Source organism: Bemisia tabaci, chromosome 2 (assembly GCF_918797505.1).
Source record: "Bemisia tabaci chromosome 2, PGI_BMITA_v3".
Taxonomy (NCBI): domain Eukaryota; kingdom Metazoa; phylum Arthropoda; class Insecta; order Hemiptera; family Aleyrodidae; genus Bemisia; species Bemisia tabaci.
In genome coordinates, this window is record NC_092794.1 from 34,729,475 (window position 1) to 34,748,499 (window position 19,025).

At 38.2% G+C, this 19,025-nt stretch overlaps 1 protein-coding gene across 2 annotated transcripts in view; it reads right to left on the reverse strand.

Annotated features, from left to right (window-relative positions):
* Positions 1–479: 479 nt before the first annotated feature.
* The window catches only part of ogre (optic ganglion reduced), a 75,421-nt gene continuing 56,875 nt past the window's right edge, over positions 480–19,025 (reverse strand). For both annotated transcript variants that reach the window (XM_072297207.1, XM_019047877.2), the window contains one exon: positions 480–19,002. In XM_072297207.1, the coding sequence (XP_072153308.1) occupies positions 18,433–19,002 (570 nt within the window). In that variant the 3' untranslated portion in view covers positions 480–18,432. The remainder of the gene's footprint in view (positions 19,003–19,025) is intronic.

Genomic DNA, 19,025 nt, shown 5'->3' on the forward strand with positions numbered 1-19,025 from the left:
ATGATTTCAAGAAAAACCTAGTGGAAACGTAAATTTTGGGGCAATGATATCGATCAGATAGAAATAGAAGGAAATGCTAAAGGTGAGAAGCAAATGTAATCTTGCATTGCGTCATTTTTGCCATTCTTTATGTTGCAAGAACAGTGCACTAAAAATCCCATAAAAATTGTGCCTTAAACACGCTGAAAGCCATGCTGAAACTGAAAATTGACCATGAGGGACATTCTGTTCTCAAAATTTATTATAGCAGATAATACAGGTCAAGGTTTTTGACTCTCAAGGTGCCCAAAAATACTGCCACTCTAGTAACTCATGTAACTTGATAGTTCAAAAGAATTTTCTTTCCTCAATCTCGTGAATTATACCACTTCATGGCCGGTACATGCACGGAGGTGTACAAGGAATTACCCTAGTGAGTATTAACTGCTAGTCTCCTCAATACAACAAATTATTGATCGTAAATATTAATTGTTTAGGTGTAGGAGAAGAGGGCGGGGGTTTCTCAAAAAAAAAAAGACATCAGACAATGAGCATCCTAGAATAATTAACGAGTTTGGTTTGAAAATAAATGCCCAACAGGAACAAAGAATGACACTAGATGAAGGGGAGAAGCATGTGAAAAGGACCAGAAGAAGTCAGGGAATTTCGTCAACGGTCAGGGCATTATTTGTGGAGTTGGGTTCCAAGTAAAAATCGGGTCCGCGACGGGTCAGCTGATCGCGTTGTTGTGCCAACGTTTAGACCACATTAATTAAGTGCCCTTTCGTTATCATGAAACAGTCAGGGAATTTCATTAGAAGTTAGGGAACGATCAAATGAAACTTTGCTAGCCATCCTGGATAGGGGAAGTTCTCGCCCCCTCCCTCTCCCCGCATGATTTTCTGTCACCCTTTCAGTTAAGTATACTGAGAATATTAGCTATGAAATGTATTAAATGGTATCCATCACACTGATTGAGTGGAAGAAGTCATTTTCCCCATTGGCTTTTGTATTTATTGAATAGTTTTGAACAATCAATTACGTCACCTTGAGGGATCAAAATTATGAAAGGTGTGTTTAAAATCATTCAGAGACACTTCTTTTCGGTTTAAAAGAGTGTTAGGGACATAGAAAATGGCAAAAATAACGCAATGCAAGATTAGATTTGCTTCTCACCTGAAGCATTTACAACTACTTCCATCTGAACAGATACCATTTCCCCAAAAGTAACGTTTTCACTGGGTTTTTCATGAAATCATGAAACACTAGAAACAAACTACTTGGATTTTAAACCAACAACGCTGTCACGCTTTAGCAGCCATGCTTCTTAATTCAAATACATATATTAAACTGATGCTCTTGCAAATTTTATGGAATTTAATTTTGGACTAGGCTAAATTGATCGAGAACTCGACAAGAAGTTAGCTATTTTTGAAAGCTGAACTCCCAAAAACGTTGGAAAAAAAAACAGATTTTTCACTAAAATCGTTCTGGGCCGAGATTTTGCATTTAACGCGCTCATTCAGTTTCAACGACCCAAAATACATTGAAATCAATGGCTAGACCATGTTTTCCCTCTAATGCAAAGTTAAACCCTATTGAGTCTAGACCATACTGATGTTGTCAAGATTTCATAAAAATTGACACATGGATCAATAATGATTTCCTTACAATGATTCCATTTTGCAAAAACGAACCACATGTATTCCAGTGTCGCTAAGATTGTGCAACTTTTTTTACCTTGCAAATATAAATTGATCATCTTAACAAGTTTTATCCTTACTCCCAATGAACTATAAATTCAATACTAAAATTAGCATAGTAGATTTAACTTTCTGCAAGGTTTCAGTAATTTCATTGCAAGAAATGTAAGTTGCATACTCTTAGTAACAATGGAATGCTCTTGGTTCTTTTTTGCAAAATGCAATCCACAAATAGCCACTGAAAGCTGTTGAATCATTTATGAAATACAATGTGTTGCAAATTTGTATAAGTCATTCGTTTCTCTGTCTCTGGTTCCTGTCTCACTTTTAATTGTATTATTTCTTAATTTATTTTCTTATTTCACATGCATAAAACTTGTTTCTTTCCAATTTGTCAGTGTAAAACCTTTTTACCTAGCTAAAGCTGTTTGAGGCTTTCTGCTATTGTTAGGTTTATGAAAGAAAGTAAAAACGCAACTAAGGTTTTAATGCGGCAATCGCGGTAACGATCGCAAGCCTGGACCCGCAAAAACCTTTTAACCTCTCTCTTACAAGTTGTTCCAGGCTTGCGTAAGCAGTTTTCTTTCTCGATTTTTTTTTTCTAGTCGGTAGAGCCAGGGACGGTAGGTATGAAAAGGGAATTAATTCCAAAGAATTCAAATTTCACTGTCTCATTGACCCTCTTTGTGGGCAAAAAGGGGGGGGGGGGGGTTCTCTAGGATGTCCCTAATGTTTGAAAGAAAGAATTGCTTCCAGGGCCGTCTTTGCCGCCCCCCCCCCCCTTGGATGTTGCTAAACCTTTCATATTTCCTAAGTATTATTCGTAGGTAGACTCAGGGATGAGTTCTACAGGATGCCGTACTGTGGTGAACGCTACGTTCAGAGCACTCTCAAAAACTCACATTGAAAATTTCAAATTTGCAATCCTCTCATTGTCAGTAGGCTCTGAACTGGAGCAGGAAGAAGGCGCAGGATATACTATCTGCAGGGCGTACAACTTAATCTAACATAGACTATTGACTGTGAGTTGGATGCCCGACTCAGAGGATCCCTCCCGCCAAACCTCGACTCATCCATCGCCCCTTCCAAAGTGAGGTTAAAGCGATGATTGAAAAATAACAATTTTCTGTAACTATGCATTATTGCATCTATAAATTGATTTTCAAACAAAAATGGATGGTTGCCTACATGCATGAAGTAAGTACAAATTTTCCAACTCACATACCGTTGCATTTTGGCTAACATAACCATCATCAGGGTATTACGCATAAAATAAATATTAGCAAATCATTAAAAATAAGAAACTAGAGTAAAAACTACATAGTGGGTTTGCGAGCTGTAAGACGCAAACAGGCTACAATCGAAAACCTACTCTGATAACTGGTCGGTGATTCAACAACTAGGATTTGGACAGGTATTAACAGCAAATGAGAAACCGCACTGAAATTTAAGTAGTTGTCAAATTATAAATTAAATCTATGATTGGCGTGGCAGCAGCAAGCAAATCCGTTTGTGTGTTAATAAGATTTTGATTGTTTCGCAAGACTTTGCAAATTTCAAAACATTCTGAGACTTTAAGATGTTTTTATTTCTACTAAGATGCATGATTTCTAAGTTCTCTTGAACACTGCCAATTTTGTGCTTATTTTCCTTAAAATATGTTTAAATACTCGCGATTGGTGGTCTCTCTTACATATGGTTATAAGCCAGCTTTTAGTACTGATAGTAATTTATGGCACAAATTTTGTCAAACTTTAAAAAATCAAATGCAATTTGATAAAATAGATGTGTATGCAAAATTAATTGTAATGGTGTATACTAAATTGATTGTGATGCCGTTTCCATCAGTAAAACAGCACGTAATTTTAATAAAAGACATGCTGAACACAAGATAGACCACCAATCGCAAATATTTATACACATTAACAAAAGTAAGCACAACATTGGTAGTGTCCAAGAAAACTTAGAAACCATACATCTTAGTAGAAATAAAGTATTAGAGTGTTTTGAAATTCGCAAAGCTTTACGAAACAATCGAAATCTTATATACATCTTATACACAAACGGATTTGCTTGCTGCTGCCACGCCAATTGAAGATTTAACTTATGATTTGATAACCACTTGAAGAGCTTGATGCTAAAACGGTTTTTTTTTCCCTCCACTCTGGAATTTCTTCAGACTTTGTCCACTGATTTCTCATACTTGAGCACTTCTTTTCCTAAATTTTCAGACCCCCAAGAAATTTTGGGGAGGCGGTAGGGGGATGGAAGTCAAAACCTGTGAACCTCGATAACTCTCGAACAAAGAAAGATATCGAGGTCCGGTTTAGACGAAAAATCGTCTAAAATTGCATACTTTAAGATTCTAAAGGTTGAAATCCCGATATCACATTTTTAAGTCAACATATGTGCTTTTTTCCAGTTTTTGGGTCTCGAAAATTTCTTTTAAACCAAGAACTTACAACGATCTCAATTTTTTATTTGAACCAAAACCAGTTTTTAAATTGTTCGTCTTTTTCCGCATCCAACGAGTGGTCCATGAAGCCGGAGAACCAAACGGTTCCGGAGTTATGATCGATTGAAGTTTCCGCTCAACGCAGGTCGACCGATTTTCGCGCGCATAAAAGTCAGATTTGACTGCTATTAAATCAGATTGAATGTTCAAACCGAGCAAAATCAGGGTGTCTGCAGGTCTGGGAAACCGGGAAAAATCAGGGAATTTGATCACTGTCTGGAAAACCGGGAAAAGTCAGGGAATTCGATTGAAAACTGGTGAAAGTCAGGGAATTTTCGCAATTCGAACATTCCGCGGCTATTTTTGCTCGTCATAGCCGAATTGGCCGAGTAGCGCGCTCGCGTGGCTGATAATGTAAACTGCTTTGTTCAACCAGTTTGCAACACGGCCGCTAGGTTCGCTAATGTGTGTTTTGAGTGACTTTGCATTTTTATTTAGATTTTCTAAGGTGAGTGCCCCAGTTTTGAGCAGATGGTTAACATGGGCGGAAATAGGGCCCCCCTCCCCCCCACAATGCTGATCGGCCCCTTCCAAAAATGTCAAGGACCCAAGCTAATAATTAACTTTGAGGTAAAAGGCATATGGAATGTAATAAATATGGGTTTAATCCCAATGTAATCGATCAAAGATGTCAGAAAAATGAAAATTACTTGCAAAGAGAGCAGCTTCCTCCGAGTAAGGAACATGGAATGCAGTTTGACTGTATCCGGTTGTAGTTTTTCGCGCATTTTAGCGCAATAATTGTTTTCACGAGAGTTAAATTAAAATATATTCAATTAAAACCCTCAGTAAGATTTAAAACAAGTCAGCAAAATTTCTGTCATCTTTAATATTTAATTCCATTTAATTTTTCATTGAGAATGGCTTTAAATTGCTCCCAAGACGTTCTAATTTTCAAAAATTTTCCGGGGGAGACCCCCTGGACCCCCCTCTGCAGGTGGGGGAGTCCCTCCAGACCCCCCTTAGCCCAAGCCATATATCCTTCTGTGTCCCCCCCCCCCCCCACAAAAAATTCCTAGTTCCGCTCATGACGGTTAATCAATTTTTTCAGTAAGTTAGGAAATTTAATGAAAGTGCTGGAATTTTAGTTTTTCTTTAACTGAGTAAAGAAATATTTAATTAATGTCAACTGCATTTTGCATGAAATTTTTCTGGTTCTTAAATAAACATGTTCACAACTGGTGCATCCACCCTGTAGAATACTATTGGTTGTTGAGTCTAAGACAAATTCAGTACCAACAATAGGTTCATATAAGGAATGGAATCTATTGAATTAATTGACTTTTTTTTTTTTAAAAAAAAAAAAAAAAAAAATCCCGAATCAAGCAAATTTACCTAAAATCGAGAAGAGACTCGTATTTCCTCTTGATTATAGCAAAATCTGCCTGAGTTAGGCACATTTACAACCCTTGTTTTATATTTTGAAAAAAAGAGACTTGTATTTTCAGGGCACTAAGTAATATGCCAATATTTATGAAACCTCCAGGGTAAACTATAGTTTGAATTTTCCAAAGTATACGGGGCGATATGTCACAAAGAGAGCGTAGTAGAGCTTAAAAATTAAATTTTTGAGTTGAATTTTGCTCTGAGTATACCATTTTGGAATTAGCTTTATTTTGAGTATTTAGGATCTCGTTCCTTTCAAAAGTATTACTCAACTCCTTCCAACGCCATGGTAATTCAGAATATGACTTTACGGGGTCATTCCTAAGGATAGTTTTTTTTTAAATATTTTTTAACCAGCTCATCGTATGGCTAAACCCAAAAAGTCAGGGAATTTTGTCATTTTTTGTCATGGAAAACCTGGAATTGTCAGGGAATTTCATTCTGAAAATCTTGTAGACACCCTGAAAATGCAATATTAGGGACTCTTGAGGGTGGCTGAGTTCAGAAATTACAGATACTCCCAAAAAATTCTCTTTTTTAAAATTACAGGCCCACTGAGCGTCCGGTCGGCGCTCAATGGGCCTCTAAAATAGCGCTACGAAGTTGTAATTTTAAAAAACTGAATTCTTTAGAAGTATCTGTAATCTGAACTCGAGCTCTGAAAACTGATCAAAACCTAACTAAAGAAATTGCAATAAAATTAAATGAGATTGATTTGTGAACAATTTCTTAATCTATTTTCAGTTTGGTGCGATGAAAATAACAATTTACTCTTGATTAAATCACAAATAGGTTATATTTTCATTGATTTTGTTCACATTCGAGCCACCGCCATCTTGGTGCACTCTTTTGTGACTCCATGAGCGAGAACCAATCAGAATTGGATTTTTTTTTGCAGCTTCGTTTAATTTAAAATGTTTTTCGTTATGCTGATCGATCAAAATGAGTATGCCCTTTCAAGGTTTCACCAACATTGATAAAAACTGCAAGCATAAGAATACTTATTTCATTTGCGGTTTTCTGAAAAATATCCATATTCGTTGTAAGTGGTTATTCAGAGTAACTCCTCAGAAATGAAGTGGCTTCAAAGACAAGTCGGATAAGTGCAGTTCTTAAGAAAAATATGTTTAAAAAAAAAAAAAATAAAAGAGACTAATGTGAGTAAAGATGGTTCAAATATCGTTTTTTTTTCTTTGCCTGAAATTCGGGGGCTTGAGAACATAATGTTGTTCAAAATTTGAACTTGCCAAGATAATGTGGAGGCAATGTCGTAATAAAATTGGCTCATTTTGCGGGAAAATCGTATGACATTTGAACTGACACTAGTTGGCAGTATCTCCCCTACCCTCTGTATCTTTTATGCATAAAATAAGTGATGACCATGCCCCGAAAGTAAGGAGTACACACATGTAAAATAAAAATAGATCAGACTTTTTCGCACGATTTTGAGGTTTGGAACCCCAAAAGGTAGCGAAAAGCCCAAGACAGGCCAAATCCGTCTACATACAGATGCGCCTACCCTCAAAGATGACATTGAGGTCAAAATCCAGAAGGGAGGACATCTAACGTTTTCGAATGTGCCAATTAAATTAAAATCTTTTTCAAACATGAACATTGGATCATCCACGTTGAAATTCAGGGAGTGCAATGCTGATTTTATGCTACAGAATGTTGTGGTATCGTAATTTCGAATTACACAGAATTGGTTCCCTTGTTATAAAGATTGGAAAACGTTGAATTAATGGGGGCGTGGAGGACTTTTCTATTTGTGTGTGTGAAAAACTGAGGAGTTTTCTCAAGAGAACTGCTGTTCCGATTTTACCAAAGAGACTTTCGAATTTGACGGCTTCAAATTAGCAAGCGTGAATTGTAACATGACCCATTATGTAACCAGATCGATAAATTTTTAATAAGGATGATTAATAGTAAATCTTGGATAGGAAAATACGAGGAAAAATGGGCTATCAAAAACAGATAATATGCAAAGAAATTTAAAGATAGAGATAAAGCAAAAGAAATGTGGAGCTGTGAAATAAGACGCTGAAGTCTAATCTTATGCAATGCCTGTATGCGATTGGTATGCGATTTTCTAAATTTGATTTTGTGTCTAAGTTTTGGAAGAAAAGTTGTAGTCGAAGTTTTTTTTTACAATGCATTCATTCAAATGTTTTTTTTCCTTCAAAATTCAATCAAATACTTCATATTTCACTTTTAGGGAATGTGTTTAGTTTTATGACACTTCGAAATGAAAATTTTATACAATAACTGTCCTAAAAGCAAAAACAAAATTACAAATTTATATCACACACTTGATCATTGAGTATATTCAAGGTAAAGAATAGAGCGAGATAAGATAAGTCTATTCATGGATGTCACAAACCGGGAAAAGGAAAACGGTACACAGTTGGAACTTTTTCCGTAATCTGCGATCAACTTGTTCCCGGATTCCTTTATTCCGTTCCCTCTCTTAATCCATTTGTTCCTTGACATACCCCTGATCATCAGTACATTTCAGTTAATATTATCCAGAGACAAGAGACCCTCCATTGTTATCATGGCAATGGTGGAAGCTTTTACTTTTGGGACTCCAGCATTTGTTGACTTACCTACTACCGATCACTTGTTATCAGATTTTCGGCGATAGCTATTTCTATGTTACGTACACATCATCATCAGGCCACTTGGATTTGGTAAACACTAAAGTCACATTGTATATCATTAAAATTTACTCAAATTTATAAATAACACTATTAAAACTCTCAAAGGTGCACCCGTCGCCTCGCGTCCTTATCACCGGTTTTCCGGCCGTTGCGTCATCGAGCTGCCCGTTCGTTATTGGTGCGTGCGCATATCTCTGAATAGGATTGGAGGGGCTATCAAAGTTGCCACCTCACTCTCTTGTTGGTTATTGAGCAGGTTTTCACCTTTCTGGGACTCTATACAAAATTGCTCGTAGAGGTTTATTCTCTTTCCTTTGGCGCATTTTTTCTTTACTTGTACTTCCGTGGCTTCCGGGTCATGTTTTAAGCTTATTAAATGATCCGCCAACGACGATTTGCCCGATTTTTGAAGAAGTGATCAGGAGAAAGGTAATATCATCAAACAAAATGCGGCCTGATAAAAAGAAGTTCATCTTTAAATTACCTACTACGTCGATGGTTAACATGTTGGAAGTTTCGTTTTGCAAACTAACAGAAGTTTGGGAAATTTTTTCTGCTCATGACGTCACCCGAAGCTCATCATCCACCTAGTTGATTGGTCAACAGCCGAAAAAAGGATGATGACTATTCCTCCCTAATAATTGTCCATAAGGAAGTGTTGATCCCAGAAAGTAGAAGTTTCCACCTGACGCCAAGAGGCCAGTACAGGATCTTTTTTCTTGTCTCTAATATTATCTTTGCAATCGGGGAAAGTGTGAAGAAACTTTTTTCCCGTTCGTGACACTGTGGAGGCCTAAAATACAAGAGCCAGGTCACTCAGAAATGTAAGCCTTTTATCTTAACTGTCAGTATAAAAAAACTTTAATTTTAATGAGGAAGTCAAAGTTTTAGCGTGCACTTACTAATCTTGATAATTAAAATAACAAAAACCTAACACGCCTGAGAGTACTTCATTTTATAGATATGACAGTGAAAAGAGTGATTCTCAACTATTCAAAAGGTCAAAAATATATAAAAAGTAATAAAAAGGGAAATTTCCAGAGATGACGATAAAAAAGGAATAGGAAATAAAATCTTTCCATGAGGCATTATCGTCATTAACATTAGTAATCAAATGATTTCAATGATTAAATGAATTTTAAAACATATCAATTTATAAATAACTAACGGGTTCATGGTTTTTTCCTACCATAAGTTAAAATGAGTCACACGAGTTTTTTACCATTTTAATTAATCTAATTTTCATAAGATCAATGTAAGAACCAAAGTTTCTGCGAGGGATGATGATAATTAGCCACCGAAACATAGAGTATAAAATTGATTTTGTGAAAAGATGAATGAAAAAAATGGTTAAAAACTCGTGAAGCTTTTTTCACATGTTATCACTAAAACGCAACATGGAGAAAATGGGCTAAAATGGAAGCATACAATGTTTAGATCGATACATAGGGTTATCCAGCAGTCACCTACCTTCCCTGTATCTTTCTTCCTAATTGACAAAGAAATTTGAAACTTTGAGGATGTTCCCAAGTCTAAAGTAGAAACGTTTGGTGCCCCAAAATTTTGAGAGCGGGGTGCAACTTTCTTTTTCAAGAAGCGACCCCTCGTTCGAAAGATAATAAACAAAGAAGAAAGGTGCCGCAAACTGCCATTCTAAATGACAGAAATTTAGAATCTCCGATTTTAATGACAGATCGGGATAAAATTCGGGATCATCGGTTTTTTTTGGGGACGGGAAAAACGATTCTGGCACTAGTTTTCAAGGAAATTCAGTCCTCTTCAAAATAGCAACTTAGAGGGGGATATTATAAGGCTGCGTATCGCTGGACTAGCATGAAATTTCATATCCGCGGGTATTTTGGCGAGAGAAAAATGGATCTTTCATTGCATTTTTGAAATTCGGAATAACTTAAAGATGGCGGCCGAAGAATGGCGAGAACTTGGAATTACAGACGTTCACTAATGGATTCGCTTGAAACTCTGCCGGGTCATTCCATGCCAGCTAAAATCACTCCCTCAGAATTTGATGAAATTTGGCACACCTATTGACCATGCACAGCTTAGTAAAATTCTAAAATTTTAAGTTGATACGACTATCCGTTGGGCTTTTATGAGACACTGAAAGTTCGCAAAAGTTCACCTCTTTTGAGGGATGTCACCACTTCAGTGATGTGTAACTCCGGAACGGTTCATCCAAAATCAACCGTCCTGGTACCGTTGGAAAGCCCTGAAAAAGAGCTTTGCAGACATGTACAACAAAATTGGGCTTAACTCAAAAAGTTTTTTTGGCGCAAATCTTAATTTTCAAAACAATGTAACTCAAAATCGGACCTTTTAATTTCTTTTAAAATTTCGCGAGACGTGGATAACAGCTTTGACTCAGAGCATACAAAATTCAGAGTAGAGACTTGGTGGAGTCAAAAGTTAGAGAAGAAAAAGTTCGGGGATTCTATAAGCACGACGCGCCGATAACAAAGCAGGTGACGGAAATTTCGCGGAGCCGTGAGTTCTGGGAAGTCTGGCGTTGAGACCCGGGATCGTGCCGTACGAATCTATTGTGCCCGTACTTCGGCCCGCGTTGAGTGGCGATTCCCGGACCTCGAAACTTGAGACTGTGTAAGGCGCGGCCAAAGACATAAAGACGGAGCACTAAAAGCAAAAAATGAAGCTTCTAGAGCTTCTTTTCAATCACCTCTACTATTGGCTAGAGGATTGGCGGCGAAATCGGGACAAGTTTGAATTCAAATGTAGGGCGGGAACTAATAAATAAAATTGCGGAAACAAAGTATTTTAGGTTGATTTTTGCCCAAATTCAGGTACACACTCATATTTTATTAACTTTAGGTTAGTTTCGGTCCGTCGTCGACCGACTGATTTCATTTGGGAGTAACGTAGATCTAGAACTGTAACGGCCTGTTTGAACCTGCAGAACCACCATAAGCAGAAGAAAAACTAACTTTATCTGAGATTACTGCCTGTTACCGAGCAAAAGTAGGTGTAATATATTAGGACGCAGACCGAACTTTCTTAATATAATCGTTTTAAGCATTTAAAACACGTTTCGAAGAAGAAATAAGGAAAAATCAAGAGGACAAGTTCAAATCAAATTTCCGTTTGCCGCCATGGATTCCCGCGCTCATTTACACACTCACACAAACGCGCAGCGCCGAACCTAGCTTCACTTTTTCCCCGTGCTTTTAGATACGAGCACTCCGTCTTTATGTCTTTGGGCGCGGCGGAGTTTCGCATCTCCGAACTTTTTCTTCTCTAACTTTTGACTCCACCAATTCTCCACTCTGAAATTTTGTATACGCTGGGTCAAAGTTGTCATCCACGTCTCACGAAATTTTCGAAGAAATCAAAAGGTCCGATTTTGAGTTATATTATTTTGAAAACTATTTGCGCCACGAAAAATTATCGTGTCAAGCCCAATTTTGTTGTACATGTCTGGAAAGCTCTTTCTCAGGGCTTTCCAACGGTACCAGAACGGTTGATTTTGGATGAGCCGTTCCGGAGTTACACATCACTGAAGTGGTGACATCCCTCAAAAGAGAAGAACTTTTGCGAACTTTCAGTGCCTCATAAAAGCCCAACGGGTGGTCGTATCAACTTGAAATTTTAGATTTATACTAAGAAATGCATGGTCAGTAAGTGTGCCAAATTACATCAAATTCTGAGGGGGTCATTCTTAAAAGTGGCACCAGCTGGCATGGAATGACCCTGGCGTTTCAAAATGCAATGGAAAATAGTCATTTTTTATAGAGCCAGAAATCACCAGGGCACCGAGTTTCATAAATTCCATCAGAGAACACTGTAATACCGATTTCCAACCATTCATCCTCCGCCATTTAGAAGTTTTACAGAATTTACCCAAAATACCCCCGAAAATGAAGTTTCGTGCAAGTCCATAGATAAGCAAGCCTGAACATCCCCTTCCCTCCCTAAGTCGCCACTTAGAAAAGGACGGAATTTCCCAGATAAATAATGCCAGAATCGTTTTTCTCGTCGTAAAAAACCCAATTATTCCGAGTTCCATCCAAATCTGTCAATGAAAACGGAGATGCCAAATTTCTGTCATTTTCACCTGTGGTTTGCGGCATCATTCTTCTTTGCTGATCATCACTCGAATGAAGTTTCGCTAAGGGGGGGGAGGGAGGGAGGAGGTTACCATTTGAAAAAGAAAGTTACACCCCGCTCCCCTTAGAGGGAACCGCCTCCAAAATTTTGGAGAACCAAAAGTTGCTACTGTAGACTTGAGAACATCCCCAGTTTCAAACTATGTCTATTAGGAAAAAAGCTACAGGAGTGGTAGGTGACTATTGGATAACCCAGTATACATATGTGATCTTAACATTGCATTATAAAGTTGTAGAAACTATGTTCGAAAAATGATTATTCAGGTTATGAAAGAGAATGACCATAATTTTACAAAATTTACAATCAAGATACAATGAAACATGGTTTTTCTTAACAAAGAGAGAGTTCGATTTTTTAATCATAGCATTTACACTAACGTTGTAGTTCACACAAAAAGGATCATAGGATCTGATTGAATGCAAATGATTTCCAAGCAAAAGGAATGTTAAATAAAAGCACAAATTATAAGAATTAAGAGATATTAAAAAATGCAATCCTTTGTTGATCCATTCACTATCAGGGTTCGACGTTGTTGTGTAAACAGTACGCAATTTTTCTATTCAATACTGAGTGAGGCAAATAGGACTAGACTAATACTACATTTCAAGAATAAAGTCATTGTGCTTTCCTGTTAAATAAAGTAGTAATAGAAGTCTACGATACTGCAGGGAGGTGAAACAGGTCGATAAATTTTGTTAATACAAGTACAAATTCTAGCAGCTACCCCTTTTTCTTGATAGGTTGTGAGCAAAAGTAACTGAATGAAGTAGTAATGATATTATGGCTCACAAGAAATGGAAATTATTTTCAAAATAAAATCAATTTTAATGCTGCAGCCTAACAATTAAGTGAATCATGCTTATAAAACCCAAGATATTTACACCTCGACGCTCACTCCTTTCTAACACATGCCACTGATTTCGCTCCCTACGGAATGAGTAGTAAAATTAGTTTGGTGCTGGCACATATTTTTATCAGGTGCACATGCAAAGGATAGATCAACAGACAACGCCATTCCCTTCCACGCATTAGGTCGACTTCGTTTGAGGGAATTAACAACGTTTCAAGGACCGATTTAATAGGTATGGCTGGGGCAGTATTACAATGACTTAGAAAGCAGATTATAATGAATGCTTGTAGGGAGGTAATGGGAAGGAGGGGGCTTTACTGGCTAAAGTGCGGCGGAAGGGTAAAAAACGGTAACGTGGGATGATTTCTGTGCCTTCCCAGCAAAGGAATTGGTGCGTGTTTGAACAATTTGTCGGATATTAAACCTATGATTCTTCTAAATTTTGGGTATCAGGTCTAAAATGTACCTACACCTGACCAAAATTTATTACTAAGTACTAAAATTCACCAACTCCCTGCTGGTGTTCGAAGTTTCTTTCTTCTGAAAATGCTAAGAACAATAGGTGAGCAAGTAAATAGCAAGTGATCCATTGACACCAGTATCGACTCATTGAAGACGTAATTTAAGATAAACTGATTTCTGTCTTCTAAAAAAGGTATCTATTTGGTGGCTTCAGCTATTTCACGATAAATTCATACACTAGAGTTTACAGTTAATGATTTTAGCAGCCTTGAATAACTGGAACAAGAGGGAAAAAAGAGAGACGTTTCTTAAAAGATATAAAGTCTTTAAAATCTGAATAGATAAACACTTATGAAATAAAAGAGAATAAACAAGCGGTGGAGCTTATGAATACATGTAGTTTTAAGGCCACAGAGTTTGGAGCTTGGCAAAAGAAGCTCTTGAACACAAGAATACACATCATGATTGAAAACCTGGCAGTTCCTTGTATTACTCTCATTATGGACTGTTCGGTACCTATACATTCGCAATGTTACCTGTATGCCAAAATTTTGGTATAAGTGGGGACCCGTTGTGAGTCTATGCAGAGCTTCAGCTAAAATTGCATCCATTGGATCTAGATCAGCACAGGCAAATTCAGATCAGCCAGGGCGCACTTGGATCGGCTAAAATGCTCAAAGATGTGTACGTTTTTTTCCAACCACTTGTACGTGGGCCCAATTTGATTGATATTGGGCTGATCTAGGAAACTTTGTTACCGCTAACTGGAAAACTTTCTACCGCCGAGGTGACTTGGCAGCTTAACAGTATTTCAGGAGAGCAAGCAGACAAGGTATTGATTTCGTATCACAGCCTAATGCGTAGTAGCCAAAATACAAGTATCAGATCCGGTAACAAGAGGATACCATACTTAATACGTATTTTATACAGTATTAAATACTTGCATCCAAACATGGAATTTAATACGCATAAAACAAATGTACCTACTGCTTGAATACGATTTGTATTTTCTACTCATCTCATGTGCTGTTTCTTTGTTTTCGACCAGGATCTTTGCTGTCTCTTCTACTGTGGAAATTGCAAGCCACTGATGTTAGCCCCTACTTAGATGGTTTTTAAGGAACTTGCACGAAAGAGAGCATTGTGACCTTGGTGTTACTCATAGCTTCATACGAAACATTGAGACCAACATGGAGAATCGGGGTTCAAAAACGGTAAATTTCTTAGGGAGGGTTTCATGTAGGATCTAGGGTCATGTTGAGCTCTATGTCTGTGAATGATCAATTGGTAATTTTACAGACTCATTTGCTTAGTGCCTGATCACAGCTCTAGGTACTGAAGGTGAATAAACGTTTCAATAAACTTGCTCAGAGGGTGCAAGGAGTGGGTAACTGGGGAGACTCGTGGTGAATCTGATGCTGAATCTTTGAAATACAGCATGATGGTGATTAAAAGTCATCTGGATCTATTTATACAAAAAACATCGTACGAATGTATGGTAGGAAAACCACCGGGCAGTAAATGTGAAAGTATATTTACACTCAGGCAAATACATTTTTAAATTCGGTGCCTAAATCATTATATTACAGCTCTTAGCGCGCACAAAAATGGGTGCCTTTAATTCACGCAAGGAATTCCTCCCTCCCCCCCCCCCGCCAGAAGATACCCTGAATCTAGCTAATTGAGAGAATTGGTTTCTGAAATAATACCAGAAGTTGTATTGTAAACTGAATGTAGGTACTTGTTGCCACGGCTCGAAGTCTGCCCAGCCCGACACTCAGCTGCCGTCCACTAGCGCATTACATGGGAAAGCTAAGCGAAAAGCTATCCAAAACCTCACCATCGAGGCTATTGAGATTATTCAAATGGGTGAGAGAAAATTCGAACCTCTGCTCATTGGCTCAAGTGTTACTATTCAATTTCCGGTGTGTGCCAAGCAAAAAGCGATGCTAGAAATACTACTGCACCTAAGGGCTAACTTAGAGGTGAAAAGGTTTTCTGGTGAAGTCACCTTAGCGTTACCTAGATGGTTCTCTGGTTTGCCAGTTTTCAGTAGAAATATTGCCAGTATAGTCACTTCAACGGTAGACAGTTTTCCAGTTAGGGGTAGAAAGATTTTTGAAAAGGAGGTCATCTAAGTCCCTCTGGGCAGATAGGTACTGGGAATATTCGTAAAGTAAGTATATGTTTGTTTTATCTCCGAAACTAATAAAGATAATTGAAATCTGTAAAAAACGTATCCCCCGATATAATCTCACCTTCCCCAAAAACTCTTGTTTCTTGGTCCATTTATTCGCGAAAAACATAATTTTTTCCGTGACCATACCTACAGTTGCCACGTGTCAAAAACCTGTGTGCGTTGCGGAACTCATGAGAAGAGCACGTTCCCTCACCAGGGGATTATAAAGATTGTTGCTGATTGATTGAAAAGATGCCGAGGAAGATCGATCAATGCTGCAAGATATTGTGAAAGAGAGAACTTAGGCAAGCATCATCCACCGTACTCACATTGGACTTTGTTCCAAGGGACTTTCAGCTTATCCATGGGTCAAGAAAGAGCTTCACAAATATCACAGAGCTAAACAAATATCTTCACCGACGCAAACTTACAAGAGGCTGTGAAGAAATGGTTGCAACGACGGAATAAGCAATTTTTGTAAGATGAAATCCAAAAACTGCTACTACGTAAAGAAACGGGTGTTAAACAGGTAGAGCTAACGCTGAAAAGTAGGATGAGCCTATTCACAACTTGGAACTTTTCAATATTAGGTATACAAATCAATTGTATCACGACCGTAAAGTAGGAAAATGTACTTATTACCAGACAAACTCCGCAGCGCGGACACGCGATAGCAAGAGATGGGCGCTAACAAAATGAAGTCACTCTCGAGACGATGAACCAAATTTAACAAACGACTTTTTCAAAAGCTGAGAGTACAGCGCAACTGCTACAGGCACGCAACACACACTCTTCGCCGATATTTTCATTGTCTTTATTAGTTTTCGAGATAACACACACACATACTTACCGTACGAATAATGCCTCTAGTGTAGGACCAGCCCAAGCCAATCGAGGTCCGCCTGCTCGGCGGGATCGGTCAGTAACATGTGTTAACGACCTACAATGGGCGCAAAAACTCGCCCGCTTAAAATAAGTGGAATAATCGAATCGAATAACTCGATTCTGAGAATCAACGTGTATCTCGCGCATCTATCGATTTGTCAACCACGGGGGACGCCGCTTCTGGCAAACATGGGAAATCAGCTGATATTAATGGCCTTGCAACTAAGTAAACTCCTATAGCAGTTTCGATACACAGACGCTGGTGGTCCATGTTCGCATCTTTGTATAATATTAGTAGCGACCGCTATTTTGAAATATAGCAAAATTAATCATGCCAACAATGGAAAACTTTCAACAATTTGTTCAAGTCATATGTTAATTGCCTTAAGCTAGGAGAACACTAGACGACTGGAACTATTAATGCAATACAGATACTGTACATAGAACAACTGTACAAATAAACCTAGAAAAGTAATGAAAAAGGAAAGGGATAGAAACGACTGAGAAAAAAGTGAAAACTCAATGACTTCATAAAATATTTTGATACCTACATGTATACTTTAATATCTATTTTGAACTAATGACGGGAGATATTGAGAGACGAGGAAAAAACAAATTGACAGCAAATTATTTTAAAGGACGTATTGAACCTATTTTCCGTTTCATCAAACTTGCACTGAAAAAGCTGTATAAATAATTGAGAAAATATTGAGCGGAAAATACGATATGACGTCACATTTCAAAGGACGTTTAGCTCAAAATCTCATCTTAATTAAGGGAAGCTTTTTTGTGCGCAGATGGATGAAATCTGTTTGCATTATGCTTGTTTTGTGGGGGAGGGAGGGGGACGTAAAGTGGTAAACATTTACGATTCAACTATTCCGCAATGCTGTAATAACAGGATAGAAATCGAAAATGGGAAATTGCAAAAAACTTTGGGCCATGAAAAGAAGCATTAGGAATCCTCTGGTGGCAGTGCGTCAAGTGGGAGTGTTGAGGAACACTTCTAATTCGTTTGAGTTTTGATGACTCTCCTCTGAGTGGTATTCGAAATTTACTCACAAGAACTTAAATGCAATCCATTTCCTTGAAAATTTCTCATACCGTTTTCACCTAAAAAAACATAGACGGTAAGTTAAGAAGAGGATGGTAAAGAAAATAGGAAAGGGGCTTGAGACGAGAGATTCAAATGCACATCTGAAAATTCAACTACAGCTAGAAGTTCGAACTAAACGTTCAAAATTAAAGTTCGTGTCAACTAGTCGTTCCCCAGATGAAAGAACGTAGCTACTTCTCAAGGTTGCAAAATTTCTGCTCTCAAATTATTATTTTACTAGATTTCTGAACGTTTCTAATTAAAAATTTCAATCGTTTCCCTTTTGGTATTACGGAAAAATTGGTAGAATTTTGCACACAAGTAGGAACCATAGTCATTATCTTGTAAAAAATGATTTTTTTAAAGTCAATTCTGAAACTTTGAAATGGAATTACGTTCTTTCAACTGACAAACGACGAATTATGGAACAAAAGGTATTGGGAAACTTAAAGATTCATAGAAATCGACAGAAAATACTTCTTAACTCAATATATAAAATGATAAGTTTCTTTGGAAGTTTCCCTGTTCGAAACTAGTCTGTTCGATACCATTAGGCCGAGAATGAGAGGAAGAGCTGTAGTTAGCGATTACTGAAAGCGATTTCGATTTTTTTGGCTAATTCGGTGACGATTTCTCTGTAGATGAGGGGGTCGAGATTGCGCCCAAGCATGTAAAGGATCCACCAGTCGCCAACGTCGGTCTTCTTCGAGATCGCATCGGCGACGTCGAGGGAGACCATGCGGTTCCGCGTGCGGAGGAGTCGAGGCCTCACAGAAGGCACGGCGATGATGAGCGCCCGGTAGGCTACCAGCCCGATGAGAAGAGCGAGGAGGATCATGAACCAGAACCAGATGAAAATATACGTCTTCTCGTTGACCACATTCAGCGGCAGGATGCAGAGGGAATCGTGCTTCTGAATCGTGCCGGAGGCTCCGTACTTGTGGAACGTGCACTTGGTCACTCGCGGGAAGACATAGACCATTGGGTCGACCCGCTCCTCTTGGGCCTGCTCCGTGAAGGACATTACTCGAAGTCCATAGCTAAGGAACTCGCCGTCGAAGAACTTGTTCATCAGGTACAGCTGACCGACCACGTTGATCAGACATAGAGCTTCACACATCCAGTACTTCACAGCATACGAGTTGTGCCTCTGTAAAAACATCAAAAGCACCA